The 27247-nt window shown below is 36.7% G+C and overlaps 2 protein-coding genes across 2 annotated transcripts in view; both read right to left on the bottom strand.

Moving 5' to 3' along the window:
- LOC139964727 (acyl-CoA dehydrogenase family member 11-like) overlaps nt 1-20106 on the bottom strand; it is a 34823-nt gene extending 14717 nt beyond the window's left edge. The window contains exons 1-15 of the mRNA XM_071966591.1: nt 19849-20106; nt 18734-18833; nt 17505-17630; nt 16417-16578; nt 15397-15573; nt 14506-14629; nt 13951-14099; nt 13082-13188; nt 11213-11360; nt 10292-10360; nt 8944-9082; nt 7788-7895; nt 6921-7019; nt 5968-6034; nt 3737-3822 (exon numbers count right to left, since the gene is read on the bottom strand). Coding sequence (XP_071822692.1) covers nt 3737-3822; nt 5968-6034; nt 6921-7019; nt 7788-7895; nt 8944-9082; nt 10292-10360; nt 11213-11360; nt 13082-13188; nt 13951-14099; nt 14506-14629; nt 15397-15573; nt 16417-16578; nt 17505-17630; nt 18734-18833; nt 19849-19970 — 1783 coding nt within the window. The 5' untranslated portion in view covers nt 19971-20106. The remainder of the gene's footprint in view (nt 1-3736; nt 3823-5967; nt 6035-6920; nt 7020-7787; nt 7896-8943; nt 9083-10291; nt 10361-11212; nt 11361-13081; nt 13189-13950; nt 14100-14505; nt 14630-15396; nt 15574-16416; nt 16579-17504; nt 17631-18733; nt 18834-19848) is intronic.
- Nucleotides 20107-22947: 2841 nt separating this feature from the next.
- On the bottom strand, nt 22948-26157 carry LOC139964977 (uncharacterized). Its single transcript, XM_071967095.1, has one exon. The coding sequence runs from the start codon at nt 25887-25889 to the stop codon at nt 23478-23480; it is 2412 nt and encodes an 803-aa protein (XP_071823196.1). The 5' UTR covers nt 25890-26157; the 3' UTR covers nt 22948-23477.
- Nucleotides 26158-27247: the final 1090 nt, after the last annotated feature.

Raw genomic sequence — 27247 nt, 5'->3', positions numbered from 1 at the left:
CCACTTCCACCCTTTTATATTTTCAAGGGTATCCAGAATTCTGTGGTAACAAGAAGTAGCATTGCCTCTCACATCCACCCTTTCAAACTTTTTAAGGGTTTCCATAATTCTGTTGAAGCAAGAGCTAGCATTGCTTCCCACTTCCACCTTTCAAACTTTTTAAGAGTTTCCATAATTCTGTGGTTTCCATAATTCTGTGGTTGCCAGAATTTGTGGTTGCCAGAAGTAGCATTTACCTGCCTCCCACTTCCACCCTTTTACTTTTCAAGGGTATCCTGAATTCTGTGACAGCCTGGAGTAGCATGAGTCCTGGCTGCAACTTTACACTTGCAAGGGTAACCGGGATAAATATTAAACAACCACTCTATTGTCTGTTGAAAATACTATGAAATTATGAATTATCCAAGCTTGTTTCTTAGCTGCAGGATAGGAAGCTTAACTTTTCCCACAAATCATGTAAGTTTTCTTGAGTCTGGGTAGCATGGGGTGTCATCAAATTTCACATTTAAAAAGACTAAGCAGAGTACTGTGAACATTTTCAAGTCTATGATAACCTCCATCACTATGGTAATGCAACTACAAAACACTGTTTTCTTCTGCCAATAAAATAAATAGAGGGGGGGGGGGGTGGAAGGGGCCAAAAACTGAGCTTCTTCCCACAAAATAAGTTTTAAAAAGAACAAAGACATTTCTTGGCTAGAGTGGGATTCCTGACAGTCAAATACTGAATGTTTTCTATTCTTGGATGCTTCATCTAGCAGGTACAAAACTTCTGACCAATAACAATTTGAAATATGTTCATGCTAAACAATTCCCTAACTACTTGAATCAAATCAGCAACTGTGTTTCTTTTGCCAAAAGACATGACCACTGCACTGTGTATATTTTAGAGAGATATTGCTGACATGTGTCAAATTGCAAGGTAATTTCAGGGCACAAGAAAAGCGGGGGGGGGAGGGGCCCTAATTTGGTTCCGATCATGAGAGTTTTATTGAATTCTGATTAACTCCACAAATACCAATTGCAAATATAGGTCACTAGGGGTCAACGGTGCCCAACGGTTAATGAAAGTAGATGACCTCAGATAAAATCAAGTGACTTTGTCCTCAAGACAAAATTGGATTAATTTGTCATCACAATCGGTAGAGTTTGTAAATATTTTAGCAAATCATGAAAACTTTATTATTAATTGTGACTTTTCTTGATGCAATCTTTACTGTAAACTAAACTGACATTTTGTAACTCCAGGAAACTAACATGTCCAACTTTCATTGATAGGTCAAAGGTAGTAAAAATAAAAAATAAATAGAAATAGCCTCATATTCCATTGCACGGACAAATTGAACTAATTTGCCGTTACGACCATTGGCATTCGTGAAATATTTAGCCAATCCGTAAAACTTAACGTCATTTGTGGACTTAAACCTTATATGCAATCTTTACTGTATTAAACTAAGCTGACATTTGTAACCCCTCGGGAAGCTAAAATGTCCAGCTTTTCTAGGTCAGAGGTAGTAAAGATCCCGAAAGAAGCCTAGTAACATTGGACAAGACAAAAAATCACTGCTTTGAAGAATTTCCAAAACAAGTGGTCATTCAGGACCCAGGGAATGGTCATCTTTGTTTAGCCAGACTGTCCATCATTGGATATTGTCTAGTGGATAAAGGCTGCCGCATATTAAGTGCACAAGAATTCCATGGTTTTTTTTGCAATTGAAATGATCTTCCAAATGGTAGATAAATTCAGAATGAGATAGAAATTTTGGAAACTTGGATAACAACCTGACATGAAGTGTAAGTTTACAAACCAAAAAACCGACTGAAATAATATCTCCCTTTGATTAAAGGGTGTGAAGACTCGCACAAAAAGAAATGTCTAATGCCAGTAATCTGACCTAGTTTCGAATGAGGTGTAACAGAAGTGTTAGACACCACCATCGATCTCAGAAAATACACACACAGCACACTAGTGTACAGTCAGTATATACAGCTGCGGTCAATACCCACAGCACAGTGTATAAACGATACAGTGATGGACATCTCAGGTCCAGCTAAAGATAACAAGGTATCACGTTTCATTACTGTCTACATTTTGTAGCGACACGAACAAACGTCACTTGCAAGCAACAGAAAGATAACGTTTTCAGATGGCCGTTTGGTTTGGGGCGAGTCTTCAATGCCTTTAAGCTTTAACTTTCCACATATGTTGCCAAAATTTTAATCTTGTTTTTTCTTATTTATTAACGTTAATAATATATTGAGCTCAGTTGCGATATACTTTTGTAGCTTCTCTTGAGTACACAGTATGGACCCCACCCCCACCGCACCCCCACAAATGCTCACCTGCAGAACATATTGCAACTAAAATGAGCGCATGTCAGGTGAATTGGTAACCCCTGACAAGTTATAATTGGTAACTTGTCATCTGAGCTATTTATGCCTCTTTTACAAACATGGAATTCTTGATGGTTTAAAACAAGAATGGTTGAAATTCCTTATTAGAACTTAAACCTATGCTTCCAATCAAACTCACATTTTTCAATCAGGTACATACATCGGATGAGTCAGGATGTTACTCTATATATAGCTCAAACTCAGAAAACAGGTGCAAAGAATGAACCGAGGGTAACGAAACTTACAGACGACACAATATGATTGGGTAACCGATCGACCTCGGAAAAATTGGTGTCATGAGTTTCACTACGACCACAGCGATACATAAAATAAAGTAAAATAAAAAAAAGGTGGGGGGGGGGGAGAATGAAGGAACCACTTCAATCAATGATATAATAAGGTGCATGATCTAAAAAATGCTCAGGATTCTGCAACTTTTCCCGAAAAAAGTGAACATATTAGCCAGTAAATATCCCAAACCATAAAATTATTTCATCATCTTTAATGCAAACTTACATCAAATATCCATTGAATGTGTTATAAATAACCGCTGCTTTCAGAAATCGTTAAACAGCAATTTGTAATCCAGGTGATGGGTGTTGGTAGATAAGGGGGGGGGTGTTATATAGGATTGGAATCCCTGCTAGCATACAACATTCTGTTGACCTCTCTCATAAAAAATATAGCAAAACCTTTAATTCAAGAAACTTTCAAGTTTCCCTTCTGAATTATACAGAATGAAATAGGTTTTATCAACTCCAATTTTATGTACAATATTTCCGATTTTAGCTTCATAGGTAAATGCTGCTTGAGAGTATGGATGGAGGGTAGGGAGGAGGGTGGGGATGGGGGAGAGTGCTGCTATAGGGTTAGCATCCAAACAATCACTATAAAACAAAGATCTTGATAGACAATCTCAAGTTATATTGACAATAGTGTGACCATTTTCAAACATTATCTGGCATCTTCACGACCTCCCCGTAACACTAACGGGGATAATTATGAAACCAAATTCAATTTTTGTCTTCCTAAAGCAAAATTTGAGACACTTGTATAAACATTTTGACACTGGTTGACTTTTCAGTTCACCGCAGAGTTAACACTTAATTGCTACTCTTCCCGTGAACTAATAAAAATTGAGACTATTCCCCCCCCCCCCCCTACACATCTTTTTAAGCTTGAGCAAACAGAAAGGATGCAACAATGGCAACAAGACAATGGCATTAAATGACCTTGTTTACACTTGAACTGATCTAGGTCAGATTCCCTTTGAAGTCCTGCGATGAGGAAAGCAATTACTCTCGACAAATAAGAAACAAACCCGATTTGCAGAGAAACTTACCGACGTTTCCAAAGACTTGAAGCGCCCTGACTTTCGTCACCCCAGGGGTGTCGAGAGGGACGATGATCATGCTATGTTGCTTGTGTCTGAATACAAAGAGGAACAAAACAAAGGAAGAGTAATCCACATTTGATCACATGACTCCAGAAAATGTCACCATGCTTGTGACTAGTTAATGACCGAAACAGACTCTGGTTCGTTCAAGACTAGACGATAGAAAATGCTATTAAATTTAAAAGTTGCCAGAATTTTTTTTTTCTGTCTGAGTAATGGGGAAAAAAGGTGGAAATGTTGTCTTCCAAAACAACTTAAAGCAGTCGGTTTGTGTTAGCAGCATAGGAACCATGACAACAATGGAAATGCACTTAGGTATCGTATATATATATATATATATATATATATATATATATATATATATATATATATATATATATATATATATATATATATTTATATATATATATATATATATATATATATATATATATATATATATTATAAATGTGTGTCAAAAATCTTGTCATCAGAAATGTTTCAAAACATGAAATAAGAACATTCCTTTTCAACTTTAAAAATTTTGTAAAGGCATGATAAAAATTTAATAAAACTTTTTTTTTTCTCTCCCTTGCTTTATTTCTAACAAGAAAATTTAGGTAAATATGTAGGAATTAGTTAATGTTTATGTCTACTTTCCAAGATAATGTCCACTTCAGGCACTATTTTGTAAGGAATTGTCACAATTTCGGTGGAACCATTGAAGAAAAAGGTAATGTACCGTAAAATGTAAGCTGTTACCCTTTCCAAGAAATCACAAAATAGACGATGAAATCATGAATAAACATGAAGGATAGGTAAATGAAACATAACATAATAACCTGTAGGGACTCTGAATTTTGGTATTAAGAGTAAATGGTTAGTAATTGTCATTATATGAACAGCTAAATGGTAGTACCCAAATTGATCTTTGGTTAAATTGCAGGTTATACAATTACAGGCGAATACAATACTTGAAACGTCAAATTGGTACCAAAAAATAAAAATAAAAACCAAGTGGTTAAAAAAAAAGCACAGCTTTATGCGTTAACGTTTTGAAACTATGTGAGTAGTCTGTGTGAAGACTGTTGACGTAGGGAGAATAAATACACTCTTTTTACCAATATATAAAAAAACAATATGAATGAAAAAACCCATTAAACCCCCCCAAAAACCCCACACATACACTCACAAGTGTGTTTCACATTCAGACTGAGGACACCTCATCGCTATTATCTCCCATTGTCGAATCCACATACCCTAACCTTATCAATACATCTGTAACATACACTTCTTCCGAACGATGCGGTAATTCTTTTGAAAAAAATCCCATCTGTGGAAAATTGTTGGTTCAAGTCCTCAGTCTGTATGCAAAACATGTCCACATAAAATTCAAACAGCTTTAAACAACTCACAATTTCCATGAAATTAGCAATTTTGGCAAGATCGAGAGCCCCTTGCCACTGCACATTCAATCATCATATTTCTACATGATTGTAAAATTACAACATGGATCCCATTTTAGCTGCAAGGTGCAAAAACGGCTGTAAAATGTGCTTTACATAAAATAAATATCGTTGAGTTTACCTAGTTTAAAGAATGATGAAAAATTATAGAGCATTTAAAATGACTCTAGAATTTATTTACAAGTTTTCCGAACCAAACAACAAAGTCGAGTTAACCAGTAGTAGGGGTTGAGTCTATAAAGGCTATTAATAACCAGGTAACACAATGAAACCTAGCATCTGGCATGTTGTGGGTTACAGTCCTGGTCAGCTAAATTATTAAGGGACGTTTGGCTTTTTATTCAGGAGCGGTTTACTGTATTCCTAGCAGAAATAATTGATGTAATAGCATGATTAAAGGGGGGGGGAGGGGAGGGGCAAGGAGGGGGTATCACTGCTTGTGGTTCATCTTCCAAAAACTAAAAAAAAAAAAATCCTGTCACCTCACAACAGGCATATTTAGCTGCACATTGAGTAACATTAATGACTACCAAACAGAAACTTACTTGGTTTTCTAACTTAAGAACTCTAAAGAGATAGATGGAGTAACAGAAACATTGCTAAAAGAGCTTAACCTGGCTATGAATATGGAGTTACTCCATACATCTATGCTAAACTTGTCAGAGAATCGAACACGCAACACTCATATTAATGTCTATCTCAGTAACGATGCATAATTAACTGAAATCTTACCGTGGAGTCCCCTCGCCACCAGTTCTTCCCATCACGATGGAAAACTTACAGTTTGGATGGCCGGCACCTGTATACCAGAAACAGAGGAGGACATTCTCATTTTTTGTGTGCAAATGCTGAGAATTATGAGATGCTTATGCTTCTTGTTTACTCATTGTTTTAGACTGATGTAACTAGCACTCCTCCATCATGGAAAGCCAATGTTTAATTGTCATGAAGTCACTTGATGATGTACCATACACAAATAAAATAACATCTTCTCACACAGTTGAATTATCTTTCCAAAGTTCTATCATCATTTCAAGTTTAAAGAAACGCAAAAACAGTTGTTTTGCAATGCACTCATCTTAATAAAACGAATAGACTACAATATCTCATATCTGGTGTACTCAGCATTTGTAATCCCTTCTTCTGAACAAACTTTAAACTATAAGGAAAAGAGTTGAGAAATTTATGGCTAGAACGTGCTTCGAACCAGTGACCCTCTGGGTTACAAGCCCAGGGCTCTACCAACTGAGGCATCCAGCCCTTAGTTGGTGGCAATCCCAATATAGCCATTTCTTTGCTGGGGGCTCCATTCAGAAATCACAGTTTACCTTGCATCCCCTGTAAAACCAGGGATCACATAAATTCTTTGCTGGGGGCGCCAGACATAAGCCACAGTTTACCTTCCATACCCTGTAAACCAGGGATCACATGAATTCTTTGCTGGGGGCGCCAGACATAAGCCACAGTTTACCTTGCATACCCTGTAAACCAGGGATCACATAAATTCTTTGCTGGGGGCGCCAGACATAAGCCACAGTTTACCTTGCATCCCCTGTAAACCAGAGATCACATTATTTCTTTTGCTCTGTTTCCATTGTCTAACAATTCTCAGTCGGTTTTCCGTTATTCATTTATTAATATACAACTATACTAAACGATTATCAGGAGTCAGATACAGTACGTACCACTACTCCACCACTTTCTACCATTCACAACATACGAGTCTCCCTCCCTTTCGATGGAACATTCCATATTGGTAGCATCGCTGGAAGCAACTTGAGGTTCTGTCAAATAAAAAAATAACCACTTATGATTTTGTACATCCAGAAGAGAAACCGAGAATTCTGAGAGAATTTTAATCAAGACAATACAGTGAGAAAGAAAATTGTTCCATTTTTCATTTAATTTGATAAAATTGTTAAATCTACAGAGAGCAACATATCTGGTGCCTAGTATGACACACTTTGAAGGCCTGATTGGTGGGGGAGGGGGCTGTATAGGTGGTGTATGGGGGAGGGGACGGTTCTCTAACTCACCACTTCAAGCAGCATTTCAGGATTGAAATTTAACTTTCAACAATTATAACAAAAATACCCCAAAAAAGGTTGAAAACATGGTTTAAATAGATCAAACTAGACCACATCTGGGTCCTTTCTGTCAAAGATGACTGATTATGACAAATTTTTCATTCAGACAATTTAGTTTGCAATATATGAGGCACAAAGCACTAATTCTAATACCAATGAATGATCTTGAATACTCAAAAAAAAAAAAAAATTGAACAGTTAATCTTATGCAGCACACTGCATGGAAATCCCTTCAGATAGAGTGAAAATATTGCTTAAAGCAACGACACTTTGCTAAACCCAAAATTTGACTTCATTATTTCCTATGAAACTTGCTTTTTTTTTCAAGCTAATGAACAATACTTGCCACAAGGCTTTAGTATCAAATCGCTTGGCGTCCAGAAATTTGCCAAAATTAAACTCGAAATGCTGCTTTAACACCTCACCCCACATGATGAAACTAGAATTCAAAATACGAGTTCTCACCGGTCATCCCGAAAGAAGACCTCATCGTCCCGTCCAAAAGTGGGCGGAGCCATTTCCGTTGCTGGTCTTTGCTGCCGTAGAGATGTAACACTTCCATATTACCAGTATCTGATTTCATAACAAAGAGAAGAGGACAAATTACAACGATTATGAACGATGATATTGAAAAGCATAATCAGCGAGGTTTTTCTCATTATTAATTTTCAGACAAGAACCACCCAGAATGAAAAACAGTTTCAACTTTCCACATCTTCTTCAAAATTAAAGGTCACCAGGAATTGCCTCTAAATATGCGAGTGACTGAAATAATGGTCACTTATCTTCAAATTTCTGTTCAACATTTTACAGACTTCTTGAAAGTATTTATTTTCTCTTACTTGAGAATAATTTAATTTAATATGCAGGGAATAATTTGGAAGGTATGAACCTCTGCCAAAAACTACCGGTGGAATTGGCCGTAACTATGCTATAAAATCAAAATGATGGTCACTTATGTTCAAATTTCGATTAAACATTTTTTCTTACTTTCATAATTTATTTACTAACTATTCAATATCAGGGAATACCTTGGAGGGTGTGAAACTCCACAAAACTATTTCTGAATGGATTTAACAAATTTTCACAAACTAGTAATTTGGGGGCAATATCAATGATCATTCAAGGGAAACAGAGTAACTTGTATTCATCCATTTATTTCTGGAAAATTGTTCATGTTAGCAGTTATTTGTTTTCACTTTTAACATCCTGGTACCAAAATTCAATATCAGTAGAGGGAGGATTACAGTTCCTCATTATTTTTAACATTTTAAACATGGTTCTCGTCTGCAACTTTGACATACAAAAATTAGATTACAATCAACCAACTAGAACTTTTCATGCACGGAAAATTAGAGTATAGAGTAAATTAAAATGATTCCATTCAAAATTCCATCCTATATCGTTGCCTAGACATTTTTTATGCTGAAAGTAAGTCCAAAATTGTGAAGCTGTTTTGCCATTTTCTCTCATTATTTTAAAGAACACTTGACTAGACATGATAATGATAAAGTGACTTGTTTACTAATTTATGGAATAGCATCAAAATTGCCCCCAAGTCAACAAAAGCTGTGTCCAGAGACATGGAAGTAGACACATAATTCCTAGAGATTGTACGGACCTGGCGCACTGCAGTTGAATACCTGCGGTGCGATAGGACTTCGCCCCATTTCTTCGGCCATGAATGCGTATTCGAGCTGGCCGAACCCACTCTCCGAGGGTAGAAACAGATTCCATAGACCTTGCGATTTTGCCTTTGCCTTGAGGAGAGAACAGACGACAAAGTTTATTCATTTATGCGACATAAATTAATCGCGGTATTACAAAGCAGGAGAAAGATATATCGATGCTTTGTGGAGTTGGCGATCAACTGGGATAAATGTATTCTTTTTGCTGGTTTCCAGACACCCTTCAACAGCACTTGTACAGACAGTTGGAGCAGCATGGGTATCGTTTTGCCTAGTTTCAGTTTCAGATACCAGCAATTCAAAATAATGATTCCTTACTAGACTAAGAAAGGACAGTGTTTCTGTTGTCATTACAAAGATCTTCTGATGCCTTTATCCGTTGGTCTATTTAGGCCTTTTGATCAAATGATATCAATTCATTCCTTCACTCATTTTAATTCTCCATCTTTCCATTCATTCCTACATCGGTCTATCTTCCATCTATTTCTACATTTCTATCCGTCCATCCATCTGTCCGTCCATCCATATCTATTCATTTCACATTTTATTCATTTATCTATTGCATTATTCATATATATCCACTAAGTTATTCACTCCAGAGAAAAATGCATTGATTTCATTCTGTTCTAGAAATTTCATTGCTCAGATACATTTCCATATTACTGTTAATCATGTGCTACAAAATAAATGTTGCAAATCTTAAACCTATTTCCGGACTTGCAACTTGAGGACAGAGTTCGCTAGTCGAGAGGATGAAGTGTGTACCGCTATGGAACTTAAGTACTGAACAATAAATGGAAAGGAATTAACTCTGATGTTGCCGCACTGCCGAGGGCTTGACATAACTGCCACATTTGGCACCTGAGAAGGAAACCTGGCACCTATTAATACTAAGAGGAAATCGATGCCATGGGCACCTCAACCTGGCGGTCCTTTTTGGCGAATTGGGCCCAGCCAGAAATCGGTTCCGGAGTCGGTAACCCGGTATGCTAATCTGTCCCTATCTTCCCACAACTAATCTATCCCGTGGAGATGTTCGAGTCACTCCCAGATTAATGTATGTCGTCCAGTTACAGAGTTGCTGACAATGAACAATTCATAATTATGGACATTAAATATGATCTAAGAGACTGACTTCGGTCAGCTTGCGGCTTTGATAAGCCAATGAGGCTTCTTCGCGAGTTCCTGCTTGCAGGAGGATCTAAAAAATACATACAAAATAAATACATACATACATGATTGTATGTTAGTAATTATGACACATCTTGGGTATTAACATACCTTCATTTCTTCCATGATTGGAGGCTCATACCAAGGATCAGACGATTCCTGGAGCTGATTTAAGTACACCTGAATGAAGGGATATGTTAATTGAGTAAAATAATTATGAAAAGAACTCAAAATATGTGGGAAAAGACCTAAGTCAAATTTTGAAGAAAAAAAAGTAAAAAGGGCTGTTATTAACACATATACTACTAGACCAAGAAATAAAGAAAAATGGATTCTGTTTGCAAGATATCAAAGCTAAATGAGTTACTTGGTCCAATTTTTGTCTAATTAAGTAAGTCATACTGCTACATTAGGGTGAGCTATTTCATTTTCCCATGGTTTACATATAGTGTTTATAGTCAACACTGTTTTAAGTGAAATTTGTGTCAGTGTTAGCTCAACTTTAAATAAAATAACTTTGATAACTTTTCTAAAACAATTAACACAAACTAATTCTATAAATTATGAGAAATGAAAGTAATCAATAAACATAACCGTTAACGAACTAATGGCTCTGTGTCTTTACTTTTATCCTGCTCAAGATCTTTGTCTTTACATAAGGAAAAAAAAAAACTGGAGCGGCTACTTTGTCAAAGATTAAAAAAGTAGAAGATAATTACCCTCTTAAGGATATTATCAAGTATCAATCAATAAATCAATTATTTCTGCTTTCTGACATTCTCAGAGCCAATTTGACAAATTAAGATCAAATGTTACTCCAAAGGCTGGCAAACTCAAGACTGCATGTCCATGATGTCAAAGAAAAACATTTTTCTGACATTTTGAAAACTTTGTTGTCATAGTAACTTAGTATGACCATGTTACTAAGGCAGTCTGCTACCCTAATCCGACTCCACAAGTGTAACAACAAGAAATGAATGGAATAAAGATAAAATGAAAGGAAAGATAGGTTTTTATAATCATAGAACTTACTGTTTCATTTGGAAACACTTCCTCCTTCAAGAAATCTTTCACCTTTTGTAACGTGTCTCTGGCCTTTTCGGAGAGAGGCTGTGTGGAAAGAACCGGGATGATCTCGGAGGCAGCGGTAAGTGAAGTACTGATGGAGGCCTTGCTTGTCCTGTAAATAAAAAACACCAAAATGATATCAATAAATTCAAAGAAAATCCATGTTTTCAGACCCAAAAATAAAACCCACAACAAATAACTAGCAATAATGTTAAAGTTTGATCTGGTCACATCTATATTGATAAAAACAAGACTGATTAATCAATAATAGAATAGAAAATGTCACCCGACAAAATGCGAAATTAATATCGGAAAAGAATCCACTAGTCATTCTAAAACACAGTTCCTCCTTACAACACAAATTTGAGAGCATTTTTTTTTAAACTTGTATTCTTTGTGAGATTTCTTTGCTATATTGAAAATCTACAGTCAATGGCCAATTTTGCTAAAGAGCTTTTCACAATATACATAGACAAGCAAGAAAAAAAAATACTTGTGGGTTACCAATTTGTCTGTTTAATATCCAACGGATGGAATTTGGATTCCATTACCTTCTTTGATGCCATCTTGTTTGCAATCTTTTTGTCGACTAACTACGATAATTTTTTTTTATAAATCTTTCCACATGTCGTTACAGTTGTTATTATGTAAAGCTGTGGCTACAGAGATCTTGCAACTGGCAGATATATGCTTCTACAACTTACAACAATGCCATCTTCAATGTCAATGCACTTGAACTATGGTACTCTGAGCCCCACATAGTATCAGATACTCATTTAGTGTCCTTACAACACTGCCATACACAATACAGCAAATTACCAGGCAGTCTTTTAAATCATATACAATCTTTACTACTGAGCTATGTAAATATATATCCAAAGGTACAAAAAAACAGTCAAGTCCCCGGGATTTAATGAGGAGCTAGGCTATTGTTTAATTTAAGAGATTCTTATCTTTAGAGCTAAGCCAAACCTGTGAGATATAAAGCATGTCATTAGGGCTTGATCCTCTAGTCTCTGTCACTGAAGTTTATTTGATAAAAGGTATCGGTGAAGATGTGGAGTACTCTGAAACCATGTTTTAATTGGTCACAAAGGTTTCTTTCTCTGTTAGTAACTGACATCATGTATGTCGATTTGGTTCAACACTTCAGAAACTTAAAGACTGGCTTTAGCAAGCACTAGATGCAGGTTTCCTGAATGTCTGAACAAAATATTAGTTGGTCGAAATAGAAATACAATTAACTCCCTTTCAATTTAGCAGCAGTGAGTTCAAATTTATTTTACACCAACATGCAGTTCTCTCTGATTTCACCTATTTGAAAAATCTGTTGTTTTTAACTTATGACTGTATTTTTGGTTTTCTTGAACCTTGTGCTTTCTAGCACTTGATAAATGAACAAACATACGGCAAAAATTTGAAGAAATCATAGGGAAAAAATTAAGTCATCAAAACAAGAGTGCTAATGATTTTGAAAAAAAAAACTGATAAAGAAATTGATAAAGCAATGATATTCCTTAGGTAAAAAGTGTCATAATTATCCAACTTAGTTAACACAGAGTTTTTAATGGATAACAATGCCCTTATAAACTAGCACAGACCATCTTCAACAGCTATTATGGATACCATGCCACCCATACCACGATTGTTAATAGTAACATGATATTAAAATCTAATTTTAACATGATATTAAAATCTTATTTTTCCGAAAAGAGATTCCCAACAAGCATTGAAATTGGCTGAAAGCAACATGCCTCCACCTATTAAAAAAAAACAGGCATAAAAAAAAAATGAAAATAGAGAATTTTTTTTCTGTAGGATTGTAGAGGGTACCTCTGTATGACGGCTACACCTGCCATGGCAAGACCTTTGGTGACCTGTCCATACAAATCTGCATTCTCGGCGCTGGCATTGCCGATAATGAACCTTGCAAGAACTCCCTGAATAATTAATGAAGCAAAATATAATGGTCTGTCCCAGAAGGATATCAACAATGGGTAGAAGTGAACATCAAGCCCCCTCTCCCCCTCCCCTATGCACCCACCCCTCATATCTTAGAAAGACATCTTAGTTAAAATTTATGCGAATATAGATAGTCCAAGTTTTTTAACAGTACCATATACCAGCAGCCCACCCCCCCCCTGCACACTCCCCACTTCCAAATCTTTTGGGGTGAATTTGTTGAATTATTTGTATCACAATCAGCTAATACACTGGTGTACAGGTTTTTTAATTTACAATTTACGATTTACATAAAACAAACCATAGACCACATTTTTTTTAATGAAACGGTCTTAGAAATATATCAGTTGGCTATTGAATTTATTAATTTTTTCCATGAGTTTGAAAACTTGCTTGTATATACAGATAGCACCTTAGTTAAAAGATGATGTTAACAAAGTTGGTCCAAATGATTTCCAGTACAATGTACCAGCAGCCTAACCCCTCCCCTCCCCACCACTTGACCCTCACCCCCTTCAAATCCTAAATTGGCATGACCACCTGTTAGGTGAATTTGTAGCATAAATTTGTATCACTGTCAGCTGATACACTTTACGACATAAAGCAATGTGTTTTACAATTTACAGAAGAAAAAAACATGGACCAATTGTTTTTGTTGTTGTCGATAAAATGGTCTTAAAAATACATGAACTACCTGTTTGAAAAGATGTAAAATTTTTCCCACAAATTTGAAAACTTACCTGGCTAATGGCGGCCAATTTAAAGAATGAAAGAGCGATGTAGAAGTCCCAGTTAGGGATGGGATACGGAACACCGGCATACTGCGAGTAGAGTTTGAGGAGGACCTCTTCTTTGGGTATACCTTCCAATGCATCAAAGTCTTGATCACCTTTCGAAATATAGAGAAGAAACTCTTCAATCAATTTTTGCAATATTTCTCCCACAAGAGAATGTTTTTTTTATTTTAGAGAGAAAAATCCCCAAATCTTTGAAACTGCTTATAGACTATAAATTTTGAGTGTTTCAAAGCATAAAATGATTAAAGAATGTGTGACATTTTTAATCACCAAAAAATCTTTATCATATGCATAATTAAGCATAACAGTGCCTTGTATTTGAAATGTAGAATTTTAACAAACAGTCGGAATAATAACAAGACGGCGTATTAATAGTCGTGATTAGTAATTTTACTGATTCAATTTGGTTGTTCAGAGGAAAAAAAATAAAACAGCATATTAATAGTCGCGATTAAGTAATTTTACTGATTAAATTTGGCTGTTCGGAATGATACAGACCTGAGTTACCGAATGGGGAAGGCACATCGGTCGGCCAATGGTACGATATTAACGAGTAAGCAAGGTCAGTGAGTGGGTCGCCGAGAGTCGACAATTCCCAATCCAAGACTGCCAGAACTTTTGGCTGAATAAGAGAAGAAACAAAATCCATTTCTTTCTTAATTCGTGTGACATGCTCTCTTGTTGAAAACTGTCTGACGTTTCTTTGGCAAGGTGCTCTACTAATGTGAGAAAATAGTAGAGCCTATTTCCTCCTGCTGCTGAACTACACACACAGCAAAAGGCTTTTAAATATTTGCTTCAATGATGATTTTCGTTTCATTATCTTTTCTGCTATTATATTTGAAACAATTTTGATGGTAAAGCTTGGGCCGTTTACAGCTGAGACCTGTGATAACCAATTATAACAACTTGTAACCATCTTTCTATGATGCTACGAGAATGATAAGAGAATTTCACAGCCCCAGAGTAAAAGAGTCCTCTGCCATGTTCCATCTGCAAACAGTTGTGTTTCCTATGCAAGTGAAATTTTCAGCATCATTTCACAATCCTACTGTGAAAAGAAAAAAGCAGAAGGGTGCAGTTTTAAATTACATCTTAATGGTCCTGAGTCAAACTGTACCTCCGCTGTTCATGTCACTTACTCTTCACCTCTCCCCTCCCCCTATCCCATCCCCACTGCACCCCCACAAAAATTCACTCAATAAATTCGAATCACTTTACTCAACAACAACAACGACTTTCTACTACACTGGATGCAGATTTTATACCCGATGTGTGCAGTGAATGTTTACCATCTGTACAAAGAGTGGGCTTACCTTTGTTGGATGGAAGATCATATTATCCAGACGGAAGTCCCCGTCCAACTATCCTTGCATAGAGTGGACTTACCTTTGTTGGATGGAAGATCATATTATCCAGACGGAAGTCCCCGTGGACGATAGTGGTCTTCTCTGCGTCCTTTGGGTTGTTGGCATTGAGCCAGGTTATTAACTCCTCCATCTCTGGGATATCATCTAGACTTCCCTGTTTGTTGGAAGCTCTGTATTGTTTGGTCCAAGTAGCAATCTAATAACAAAATAAAACCCAGCAGACTACCAAGATAAAAGAGGCAATCTGTGCCATGATTGGTTGCTTACTGTGAGTTGTACGCATAAATCATTTGACAATACTCTCTCTAATTAAAGCTTTGTTTTGTTAAACAATTAAATCCTCATTAGATGATAACTGAAAGTTTGGTCTTGTAATTCCTGGTAAAACATGTCACTGCTGTCAAATGAACACTGACTCTAGCAACTTAATGACTTATATATATGACTTATACTAAATGACTTATTTCGAACAGGTAACAAGCTAAACCCTATGACTATAGGGGAGCATACCACATCATTTTGCTTTGTTCTGATGGGGTTGAAATTGTACAGCTTTCTAAAGGAAGCATCACAGCATGACTAACGCTAACTACTGTACACCCCGAGGAACTTTGAAAATATAAGAGTGGTCTGGAGTTTAGTGACATCCACTCTTCTACCATTCAGTCAGAAAAAAAGCAAAAAGACGTCATCTCTCTAGTCAGTGATTCTACTTAAGAGAGTATACAATTTTTAATAAAATAATTGACATTAGTGGTTGTTTTTTGTCCCTTCTGTTACTGTTACTTGTCATTTAGCCTCTGAAGAAGATCCTGCTAGGATCGAAACGTCAGGCCAAGTTAATTTTACACATTCTCTTACACAGGCTTTCTAGTGGATAAGCAGTTTGTTAACAGTTTTATTTTATTTTGAAAATAATTATAGGTTAATATGTAAGAGACTTTTTCTATCTATCGACTCTTCTGCATTAACGATAATAAACTCTTTGAGAAACGATCGTTTACAATCAGAACCGTGGTACCTATGCTTTAATCCATACCTGTCTCTGTCTGTAACCTCCGATTTTACCGTAGTTCCCCAGACCGATCCTTCGGAAGTTGACACTGTGGAGTTTGGCCAAGGCTGCTATCATGGCGTAGTAATAGCTCTTCCTTTCATTTGGGGGCATCTCCTGCAGGGTGATGTCACGAAAAATCCGACCCTGGCCAAAAGAATATGTATTTTAGATCCTCCTGCAAGCAGGAACTTGCGAAGAAGCCATCGTTGGCTTATCAAAGCGGCAAGCTCACTGAAGTCAGTCTCTTAGATTCCTATTTAACGTCCATGATTATGAATTTGTCAATTGTCAACAACTCTTTAACTGGACGACATACATTGATCTTCAAGTGACTCGAACTCGGGGCCTTATGATTGAAAGGCACCGGCATTAACCCCTGAGCTAACACTCCATCAAAGAATATGAAATTGAAAAAGGCCATTACAGTGGAGGGGAGGGGGGAAGGGTAGGGGGGATACTGTGTGGTAGTAACATGGACCAATAAGAAGATTTGGGAAGATGATAATACAAATGTACACAGTTACCTAGCTGATATTTACATATCCAGGTACCTTTAATTCTGTAGGGTAAAGGTCAATCCATATTTGCTCGGTAGTCTTAAAGACAGGAAGGTGAAGTTTGCCACCTGCAGTAATGTTGAGGCTCTTAGATGAAGACCTGATTTTTTTGCAGTAGTGCAAATGGCAAAACAAACCAGCTATAAACAGATTGATTGTCTACTGAAAAAAAGCTTGTATGTGTAACAGACACAGACATATAACTACAGGCATACAGCCTGCCTTTTGAAGGTTCTGCTTGGTTCAAAACATCAGGTGCTCTAGTATTTACATACATTACTTGCAATTTTAAGTTGTGTGTTTATGGATGTTTAATTGTCGAGAAGTGTTTTGTTGAGGTTAGTATTAGTAAAAACTTCTTGTTAAGGAACTGCAGAGGTTAGCTGAAATTTTGAAATGCAAATGCAAACTGCTTTATTGTAAGATTAAAAACTCTGATGTGCCCATATTCCAACTGTGATGAGTTTACTTTCAAGAGATGTGATTAATCGTTTAGATATTTCGATAAAATACCTTAACGTGTTCCATGATGTAAAAATCTTGACCAACAACAGCAGGATCCTGGCACAGAGTGACCATCTTGGGAACGGGATAAACCGCCTTACTCAGAGATGACTGGATTCTGAATTCTCTGTCTACCTAGAGATTGAAAGAATTAATCATTTAAAAAATACTGGTTTTCTCTAATAAGAGTGACATTCAATATAACCATCATGACAGGAGTGAGAAGGGGAGGAAAGGAGAAGGAGAAATAAGGGGGGGGGGGTAGGTGGGAGGAGGGAGTGGTAGGTAGGTGGGATGAGAGGAACCAGAAAAGAAAGATCTCTTCTTGCAGATCTAGATCCCCTCAAACCCCCCCCCCCCAAAAAAAAAAAAAAACTATCAAAAACCATTATTCAATTGATATTCACAGTGTTTATATTCCTAGTCACCTCCAAATAGAAAGGTCTGGTTATACCTTGCAGTCACCATGCAAGTACAAGTCCCCGATGTACAATGTACCAATCAAGTGAGCTGATTATTCATAATACATGGCTGCCTTTTCTACTTTTAACAATAACCATGTTCATCACACCCTTAGCTTGAAAGTTTGGAATCCAATTCCCTGTTGATTTTCACCTAAAATCTGTGGAGTATCAACAAATTGGTTTGAAATTGCTGTTTCTACTTCTGCCAAAAATGACCACGTTCATTATGCCCTTAATTTCAAAGTTTGGTATCCAATTCCCTATGTTTTTCACCGAAAATGATCTGCAAAGTATCAATCAAATCATTTAGTAATCGCTTTTTCTACTTTTACCCATGCCAAGGTCATTATGCCCTTCATTTGAAAGATTGGAATTCTAATTCTGAATGTTTCCACCAAAATCTGTGAATCAAATCATTTTTGTAATCGGTCATAAGGATGTTTTCCATTATATTCTAAAGCTTATATCATCCAGGCATTTTGCTCTTTTATCAGCACTTATCACCAAAATTGTTATTTCTTCTTCTGTAAATATTTGTTTTTGTCATTATCTGAGATGAAACTAGATCGCACAAGCTGATAGAGTGCATTATCGTGTGAATTTTGTATTGAACTATATATAAATTATCCAAAATGTGATTTAATATCTGATGTTGAACAAAGGACACAGAACTAATATTTTGAGTTTTTTTTTTCTCTTTTTCTCTGTTTACTTCATTTACTACTACTTGCTATATTCCTTTATCCCATAGCTCAGCTTCTATGATTCACTCACCTGATGTGCTCCCTTGAGCAGTTTGCCTGGTGGTTTCTTTCTCATGACATATTCCTTTTCATCTTTCTTCAGGTAAAAAGTTGGGTTAGACTGGCCTGACCTTCAAACAGCAAAGCAAGATATGAAAATTCTTATCATATTTAGTGTATATAAAGTGTATTAAAGGAAACATATCATTGCGTGGAGGCTGATTTTGAAGTGAAATACAAGGATGTGGTCACAACATGTTTGTTCCTTGAAGTTTGGAAGCCTCACATAGGCAGACAAAATTTACAACATAACACAACAAAAGACCTAACTAAACCCCTAGGCCTGTAAACTTAAAATCATTGGCCTAAGCTACAAATTTTGTTAAAATAGGCTAGATCATACTTTGAGTATAGCAGTGGTTCAGATATTTGTAGGCAATATCTGAAATATGCAATTATTGTGGATGTTATTCATGCATCGTCAACATTCCATAATCGAGCAAATATTGAGTAAAAAGAGGCTAATGTTAGTTAGGAGTTGCAGCCTAACAACGCAATGATAATTTGGTAAGCTACAGAGCAGCAAAGTGACTCACAACTGACATGTCAGACTTGCATTTCATGTCGCAAAACTGCTGACTTGTATGTACTAGTCAAACTCCTGAATTGTGTCATTATTAAATTGAAATAAAATAAAACTGTTAGCAAACTGCTAATTATTAAATTGAAGAGGTTACCATAAACTTATACATTAGTACCACAATAGTTTCCACCATTTTGCATGTGCAGGGTCTCAAACTTCCATATTCTTTTTCAAAAGGGGGAGGGAATGCCCCTTCTGTAATACACCTTCCCAATTTTGCAGATCACATGTACATTGACCAGAATTTGCATCAGGAAAAGTTGGGAGCTATGAAGCTAGTAATGAACTTTTCATATTCTAGGCCTAGGCTAGGCCTGATCACTACTCAGGTGGAACACACATATATACATATAACTACTGTAATACAGTTAAACAGCCATGATGCTAACTAATAATATAGCACTGGTGCTTTTCAACATAGTTTCCCAAAGTGGAAACGTATGGACACAGTAATTGGGCTGTGCTCTGTAGGCCTACTGTAACGTTAGTATTACTTCACTTACGCATATTGCCTAACAACCAAGGGTGATATTGACCTGGGGTAGTCTGCCACTTGCTCGGTTAAATAACGATCTAAGGACACCTCGTTGAACTTATGCTTGCTCCTGACAGCTGTGGTATCCATATTTCCTGTTCTTTTATATACCTGTTTAAAATATATGTAAGAGATGGCTTTCTTTTGAATAAAAGGGTAGCTTAAGAAACGTTTTTTTTTTTTTTATCGAGGCCTAACTAACGTAACCCCCTCCATATTTTGACCTTCGCACGTCTGTAAACATTGGTAGGTTTATCAGCTGATTACAAGTTAGGGGACGGCACTCAACTAAATCATCTACACACTTGGAGTATTTACTCGTAAATATGATAGTTCGATTGGTGGAAGTCCATCCCAGCGGTGCCGAATTATCACCGGATAGAGAATTCGGTCGGTCGAATGGGCCCTGATGATGAAACTCCTTACCATTTTGCCCATCTTAAAGGTAAAGTAACAAGCGAAAACACTTGAGGTGGGAAAATGAAATAGCGATCGAACATTCATCGGGTAAAATGGGTGAAAGGAATCACCCACTGAAAATGAGATCAGACAAATTATCATGCCCCTGTAATTCTACTCCTTTTCATCTGAGTGACACACTGTGTCACATGATGTGAGGCATGGGCGGAGCAGGGCCTGGAGCTGGTTAAGGTGAGGAAACAGGGTACAATAAAGAGGCAACTAAGAAGGCTAGAAGGGACTTAGTACATCGAACCCCTTTACACTGATCTGGTGCCGATGATCTTGCTTGGACTCTGGAGCGCATGTTAATAACGTTATTACGTTAATCATATACCCGCTTACTACTATGTTCAACCTTTGTACAAAATATACAGACTGCAAACTGAAATAAATTTACCGCTGAACTTTTCATTTAAGCAAGTTTATTTCTTTCAAAAAGCAATATAAATAGTAATAAACATATACTGCGTCAATTTCTTACAATACACTGAAGCCATGAGCATCTGCTACAGCAGGGTTAAATCCTTAAAAAGGACATTCTCGTAGCATCATAAGATACTTAAAGTTTGTTTTCGTAATCAAGACGAACTGAATGGGTAAACCCTCATTTACTCCGAGAATACAGCAGTGGTTTGTGTGGTGTCATCACGACAGATGCTCTTCAAACGATGTACTCTCCTGCAATATTCTTTTTTGATTTATCCTTGAAATGTGATACATTTGTAATGTTTGCTTAGCTGTCATATGCTACTTGTTTGTCTATTTAGAATTTCTTAAAAATTACTTTTTTTTATAGAAAATATGAAAAAGCAAGACAAAAATATTGTCAGCTCACTTGCCGTGATAACATCATTCACTCTGCCGTTGCGAGGTGCTTTAAAAAATATCACGAAATTTGAGTAAATTTGTTATCTTCGCCACACACTGAAAGCTACGTGGATGCATGTACTTTTAAAGGGTGTGAAGACTCGCGCAAAAAGAAACGTCTAATGCCGGTAATATGACCTAGTTTCGAATGAGGTGTAACAGAAGTGTTAGACATCACCATCGATCCCAGAAAATACACACACAGCTTGCTACCGCCGGCAATTAGACACTAGTGTACAGTCGGTACATACAGCTGCGGTCAATACCCACAGCACAAACAATACAGCGATGGACATCTCAGGTCCAGCTAAAGCTAACAAGGTATCACGTGTCATTACTGTCTGCATTTTGTAGCGACAAGAGAAAAACTTCACTTGCAAGCAACGGAAAGTTAACTTTATAAAGATGACGGGACGCTGTTTGGGGCGAGTCTTCAATGCCTTTAAACAAAAAGACCCAGGATATTTTATGCACTTTTTGTCAAGCAGTCAACTTCAGCCCCCAGAAGTATCCCATTAAAAATATTACATATAAATGTTTGGAAAGTAAACTTGAGATAAAATAACAAAAGATATATCTCACTGAATAAAGAAATAAATTGCAATTCAGGATGTTAATATGCATAATTATTGTACCCGTGACTTTCAAGCATGGTTTACTTTTAGGTTTCAGACTACCATAAACGCCAGGGTAGAATAAGATATGTACCATAAGCGAAATATAATTACACGCCATCAATCTTGAGGCATTTAATTCCTTTCCTAACTTTATGATCATCGCTGAGTTCCTGTTTCGTATAGTTTTGTGTTCACAAACTTCAGACAAAATTGGAAAAACAGACGACACAAAATATTAATCGGAGGTCATCATAAATGCTTTATATTTGTTGAAATAGGAGTTTGATAAGTTCAGCGACAAGGGTAACAGAAGGAGAGCGATAGAAAGGTGGAGAGAGAGGTGGAGAGGGGGAGGGGGCTAGAGAGGGAGGGGGATTAATTTTTAAAATTTAAATAAAATGTACGTAGCCTTACGGAATTCTGTCAGAATTACAATAATATTTAGAAAATATTTACTGTTACCAAATGCAGTGGACAGCGTTTTATTGTAAATTCTTTAAAAAAAACGAGTTTGTGACAATGTTATAGTTTTTGATCAAATAGACTGATTGCAGCATTATGTTCTTGTAGTTAAATTAAATCATTTATGGCTCACAATATCTTTGTTGTGATGGTGGACATGTCTCTTAATTGCCGAATGGTAAAGCAAAAGGACATCCACCATTTGAACCGAAGAAGCTCGAAGCGGCACCTCGGAGGAAATTAGCTTGTCCGGGAAAGGGGTGGGGGGTTTTAAGCTTCACTAGGACGAAAGAGAGATAGGGGAGGGGGCTGCAGCACTGGTAATATAGATACATGTATATCACCCCAGACCCTTTAGTAAGGGACGCCGGCAGTTGAAAATAAGCCTATAAGCTTTCTTATAAAAAATAAATAAAGTATTTAACTTCTTCGTCAACTTTCAACGGTGTTAATCTGTTTTTGTCATTTATATCGGATAATGTATTTTTCTGTATATAATTTGACCTAGCCTTTATTGGCCTACATGTACATTCGTTTATATACATTAACACTTGTAAATTTATTGAAAATGTTAAAAGGAACGAGAATTTCTTCGGTCAATGAGGCTATTATAAGCTAATAAAGTGTTTACTACAGGCCTATATTTCTTCTATATAATTTTTTTTTGCATGGGGCAGGATATTCTATGGACGTACGTTTGTTCACCTGTGTAGGCTTATTGAAGAGTACTATAAGATAATATCTAAAGCGTATAGGATATTCCGTCACCTATAGAGGTAATGTACACGGAACACTGGAATAATGATAACTTTTTGAAGCTGCAAAAACTGGAGGAGTGGGAAGGAAGGAATGGGGTTGGGTTGGGGTGCATATGCCTGATGTGGATAAGTAATTCGTGCAATATACATCGTTCGAAAATTATCAAAGTTAATCCTTTATAACACTTCAAATGTAGGCTAGGGTTCTCAATTTGCATATAACAATAGATGCGAAACGTGGTTAGATTAATTACCAGTTCTGCGAAACACTTTACAAATACTTTACATAGCATTAATAGAGAACATTGTACACTATTAACTTAAGTGAATTTGGTTATGTAGTATCTGTGGAACACATATTATATTTATATCATATATATGTCATGTAACGCTACCAGAGCCTTCATGGAGTATCATTGATTAATTGTCCATTAGCAGACGCTGGTTTCTTTTCGAAACACTTGATTTTCATAAATTTTCTCACCAGAATCTTCACTTTCCATATTTGTATCATTACTAGATGACTTGAAGGTTTTTAGACGCACCTCCCGGCCGGTAGGGGGTACGTTATTGTGCTTCAGTCGGGGTGCCGTGAGGCTGTATCGACGAGGCACGTCGGGGTGTTGGCGAGGAATGTTGTAGATATACGGATCAGATGTTTCTTCGGTTTTAGCGTTAACATTGTCGTATAACTCCGTATCGTCGATTTCTCTTGTATTAAACGAAGAATTTGAAAAAGTATCTGCACACGATTGTGAAGTAGAACGTGTTTTCTTTGATAACTGATAATATTTGTATCCGACGATTCCAAGAGATATCAATAATATAAGAGCAATGATACCACTCATTCCGAGAAAAATGAAAGTCAAGTTCAATTGGGAATTAGAGGACAAAATTTGCGATCCGGTTGTAAAATTAATGTCCGTTTCCATGGTAACATAGGATGTCGTGTTGGAGTTTTTAGAGCCAGACACTGAACTGGAGGTACGTTTAGGATACTGAGAAGAGAATGGTGATTTTTGTTCATCTTCAGTAGATACTGCAGCTGAGATAGAACTGGAGGTCAATCTAGGAAAGGAACTTACCTCATAGCACTGAAAATCACTTTCTGATAGTAAAGAGATTACTTTTCCTGACAGTTCAGTTGGACTGACACATTCGGTGAGATTATCGATCGTAATCAGTTCGATGTAAGCGATCAACCATTTCAGATTACAGTCACATGACCAAGGATTCTCGTGAATATTCAACACACCAAGGTAAGGCGTACTTTGGAACAAACCTGCTGGTAATGTTGATAACCGATTTCTAGTCATTTCCAGTTTGGTTAGATTCCCGAGACCATTTAGTGCATCTTTGTCGATCGATAAAAGAGATCCGTTATGAATTTCAACATTTTCAAGAGAGGAAAGATTTGCAAATGCATTAGCAGGAAGATATTCGAAATTTGAATTACGAATCACTAGACGTAACAATCGTTCACCTCCGGCGTGACTTAGAAATTCTACCGGAAAATTGTCCAAGCCGTAAAACACAATGGTTGTCATATTTGAGGGCAATGAGTTGGAAAATTTCAATCGATAAAACGAAGAAGGAAGATTGTGTAATGAGAGAACTTTTAAGTTATCCAAAACTGACAAAGATCCATTTTCGATTTCGATGTTTTGATCTCCGAAAGAAAGATTTTGAAGATATGGTAAAGCTTTGGTAAGATTAAGATCAATCCGCTTCGTGTTGCTGTGTTGTATGTACAGGTGTTGGAGATGTGGAACTATATTAATACCGCGGCAGCCGGTATCGATAAAAAGACGGAGATTAAAAGTTACGTTTGTGTGGGATATAAAGAGAGATTGAAGAAACGGAAGTTCTCCTAAAGAACAAAAGGGTAAAGACAATTGTATATTGTTACTAACGTCTAATTTCTTCAAGAACGGTAAAATTGAGAGGTTATGTATCGACGTAAGTTGGTTGTCGTTTAATTGAAGTGTTTCGAGATTTCTCAGGTCGTTGGTGATCGAAAAAGTCATATTTGTCAGACGATTTTGTGCCAGAGATAAGGATGATAAGTTCGATAATGATTGGAACGTATCGTCTCCTACATAATCAATAACGTTATCAGAAATCGATAAATATCGTAAATTATCGAGACCAACAAAAGTGAAATTGTCAAGTTCACGTATCCTGTTGAAGGATAAATTTAATTTGCGTAGGTTTTGTACTACTTGGAATGTTTCTCTATCGATGAAGTCAATCTCATTTTCCTTTAAACTTAAAAAAATAAGATTATCCAGACCACTGAATATTCCTGTGTAGAGTGTTGATATTTTATTTCGGCTCAAATCCAATGATACCAGTTTGGTCAAATTTTCGAATGTCCCATTTTCAATAATTTCGACAGCATTCGCGGTCAGAGATAACAACTTCAAATTGAATAAATTGTGAAATTTAGTCGCATCGAGAGAAGTCAACTCATTTCCATCCAAATTCAATTCTATTAAACTAGTCAAACCGGCAAACGACCCATTTTCGATATCTCGTAGTTTGGAATTCTGTATCATCAGTACAAGCAAGCCTTCATAACCCGAATCAACGAAATCGGCTTTATAAATCTTGGATATATTTTGATATTTCAGTTTCACTGTGGTTGTATCTGGAGGTAAAGTGAATGGAATTCTTGATAAATCGTCACGATAACACGCAAAGACGCCCTCATTAGTACAAAAACATTCGTCAAAACCTAGACAGGTTGCTTGCTCACTTGCCAGTGTTCTACAGTTGGAATTAAATGAAGATAACACAGAACACATTAGAAACGAAATGAATGAAATGCTTCCGATATCCATTGGTAAAGTTCTTCAATCTTGGTCTAGTACAAAAAGGTTTCCAAATTTATAAATTGGTACAGGTAAGAAATATTTTTGTCTGTGTAGCCGTCAGGATTTTGTAGCATATTCACAACCTATATGCAACCTGTATGAAAAAATATTCGAAACAGTCCAGTTTAATGAAACTTCTATTTAGTACGCCTTCTTCAGTTTAGCCGAAGGAAGTCTTCTGTAACTTAAGATTCGGAAAACTTGTAAGTTTAAAGAATCAACATGATAAGAAGAGGAACTTCACTGCGTAAGAATGATAATAAGTTTGACAGTTATTTATGGTTGTTGAAGTTGCTCAGGAGTTTAATCGAAACTTTTACATCATCCATCTTTTTAACGATAAGCAAATTAACTTTAGGTTTTTACTTTTGTTCAAGACTTTGTGGTCGATTTAATTTACGATACTTGCAAGTGTATGAGTTTGAGTTTATATCAACAATATAAAATTGCGCAATATACATAAATGAATACAAGGAAGTGAATGACGTATAGGGGAACGAATGAAACAAATCCTATTACCAGAAGTTTCCCTTTACAAATGGCGAGGGAGTAAAAGAAACACGAAGAAAAAATAAGATTAAAAATATAGAATCCAGGAAATGGTCCATATTACAAGCTATATGTGTTTAACTAGTACCTTAATAATCGTTAAGCAAAAGGGATTTAAGTTCCATATCTATGTTACAGGGACAGATGCAGTTAGCCAAGTTACAATCATCCTTACAACTTATACGACAGAGATCTTTTTGACGAACCCCCCCCCCCCCTTTACCCTAAGAGCTCTCATTTTGTACGTCATGTACGTCATATTGCCATAAGGATTCAGCAATCTTCCCGAAGCCATAACCCAAAGGAGAGTCTTTGTTCCTTTACGGTGGGGGCCGAATTAATTTCATTAAATGCAAAGGAACAGGGATTGTGGAGCCAGTGTGATACTTATTGCCCAAGAGCGATGCAATACTGCTAAAGTAAGGCTACTACCTTTACACAGCATTAACGTAAGTGACTGCAGGAAATTAATTGAGATGCTGTTGCATGTTTCTTCGGCTCACCAGACCGTTGTGCTGCAAATTAACTGCATTTCCAGCCGTCTACCATGTCGATTGATTGGCGAGGCAAACGGAGCAGCTAATTAATGTAGGTAATGAGCGAAAAATCAGTTAATTCAGTTTTGTTAAAATCCTACCACAATATAACTTCAGTGTCGGTCAAAAACAATCCTAGTATCAACAAACACGGTGGGGAGAGCCGAAACAACCTTCATTGCTTGCCTTGGCAATGTCATGAAGTGAACCAACCATGCATTCAACTTTAGGGATGAGAAG

This window comes from Apostichopus japonicus, chromosome 23 (assembly GCF_037975245.1).
Source record: "Apostichopus japonicus isolate 1M-3 chromosome 23, ASM3797524v1, whole genome shotgun sequence".
Lineage (NCBI taxonomy): Eukaryota > Metazoa > Echinodermata > Holothuroidea > Aspidochirotida > Stichopodidae > Apostichopus > Apostichopus japonicus.
The sequence above is the reverse complement of the archived record's forward strand: the minus strand, read 5'-3'. Positions and strand labels throughout refer to the sequence as shown.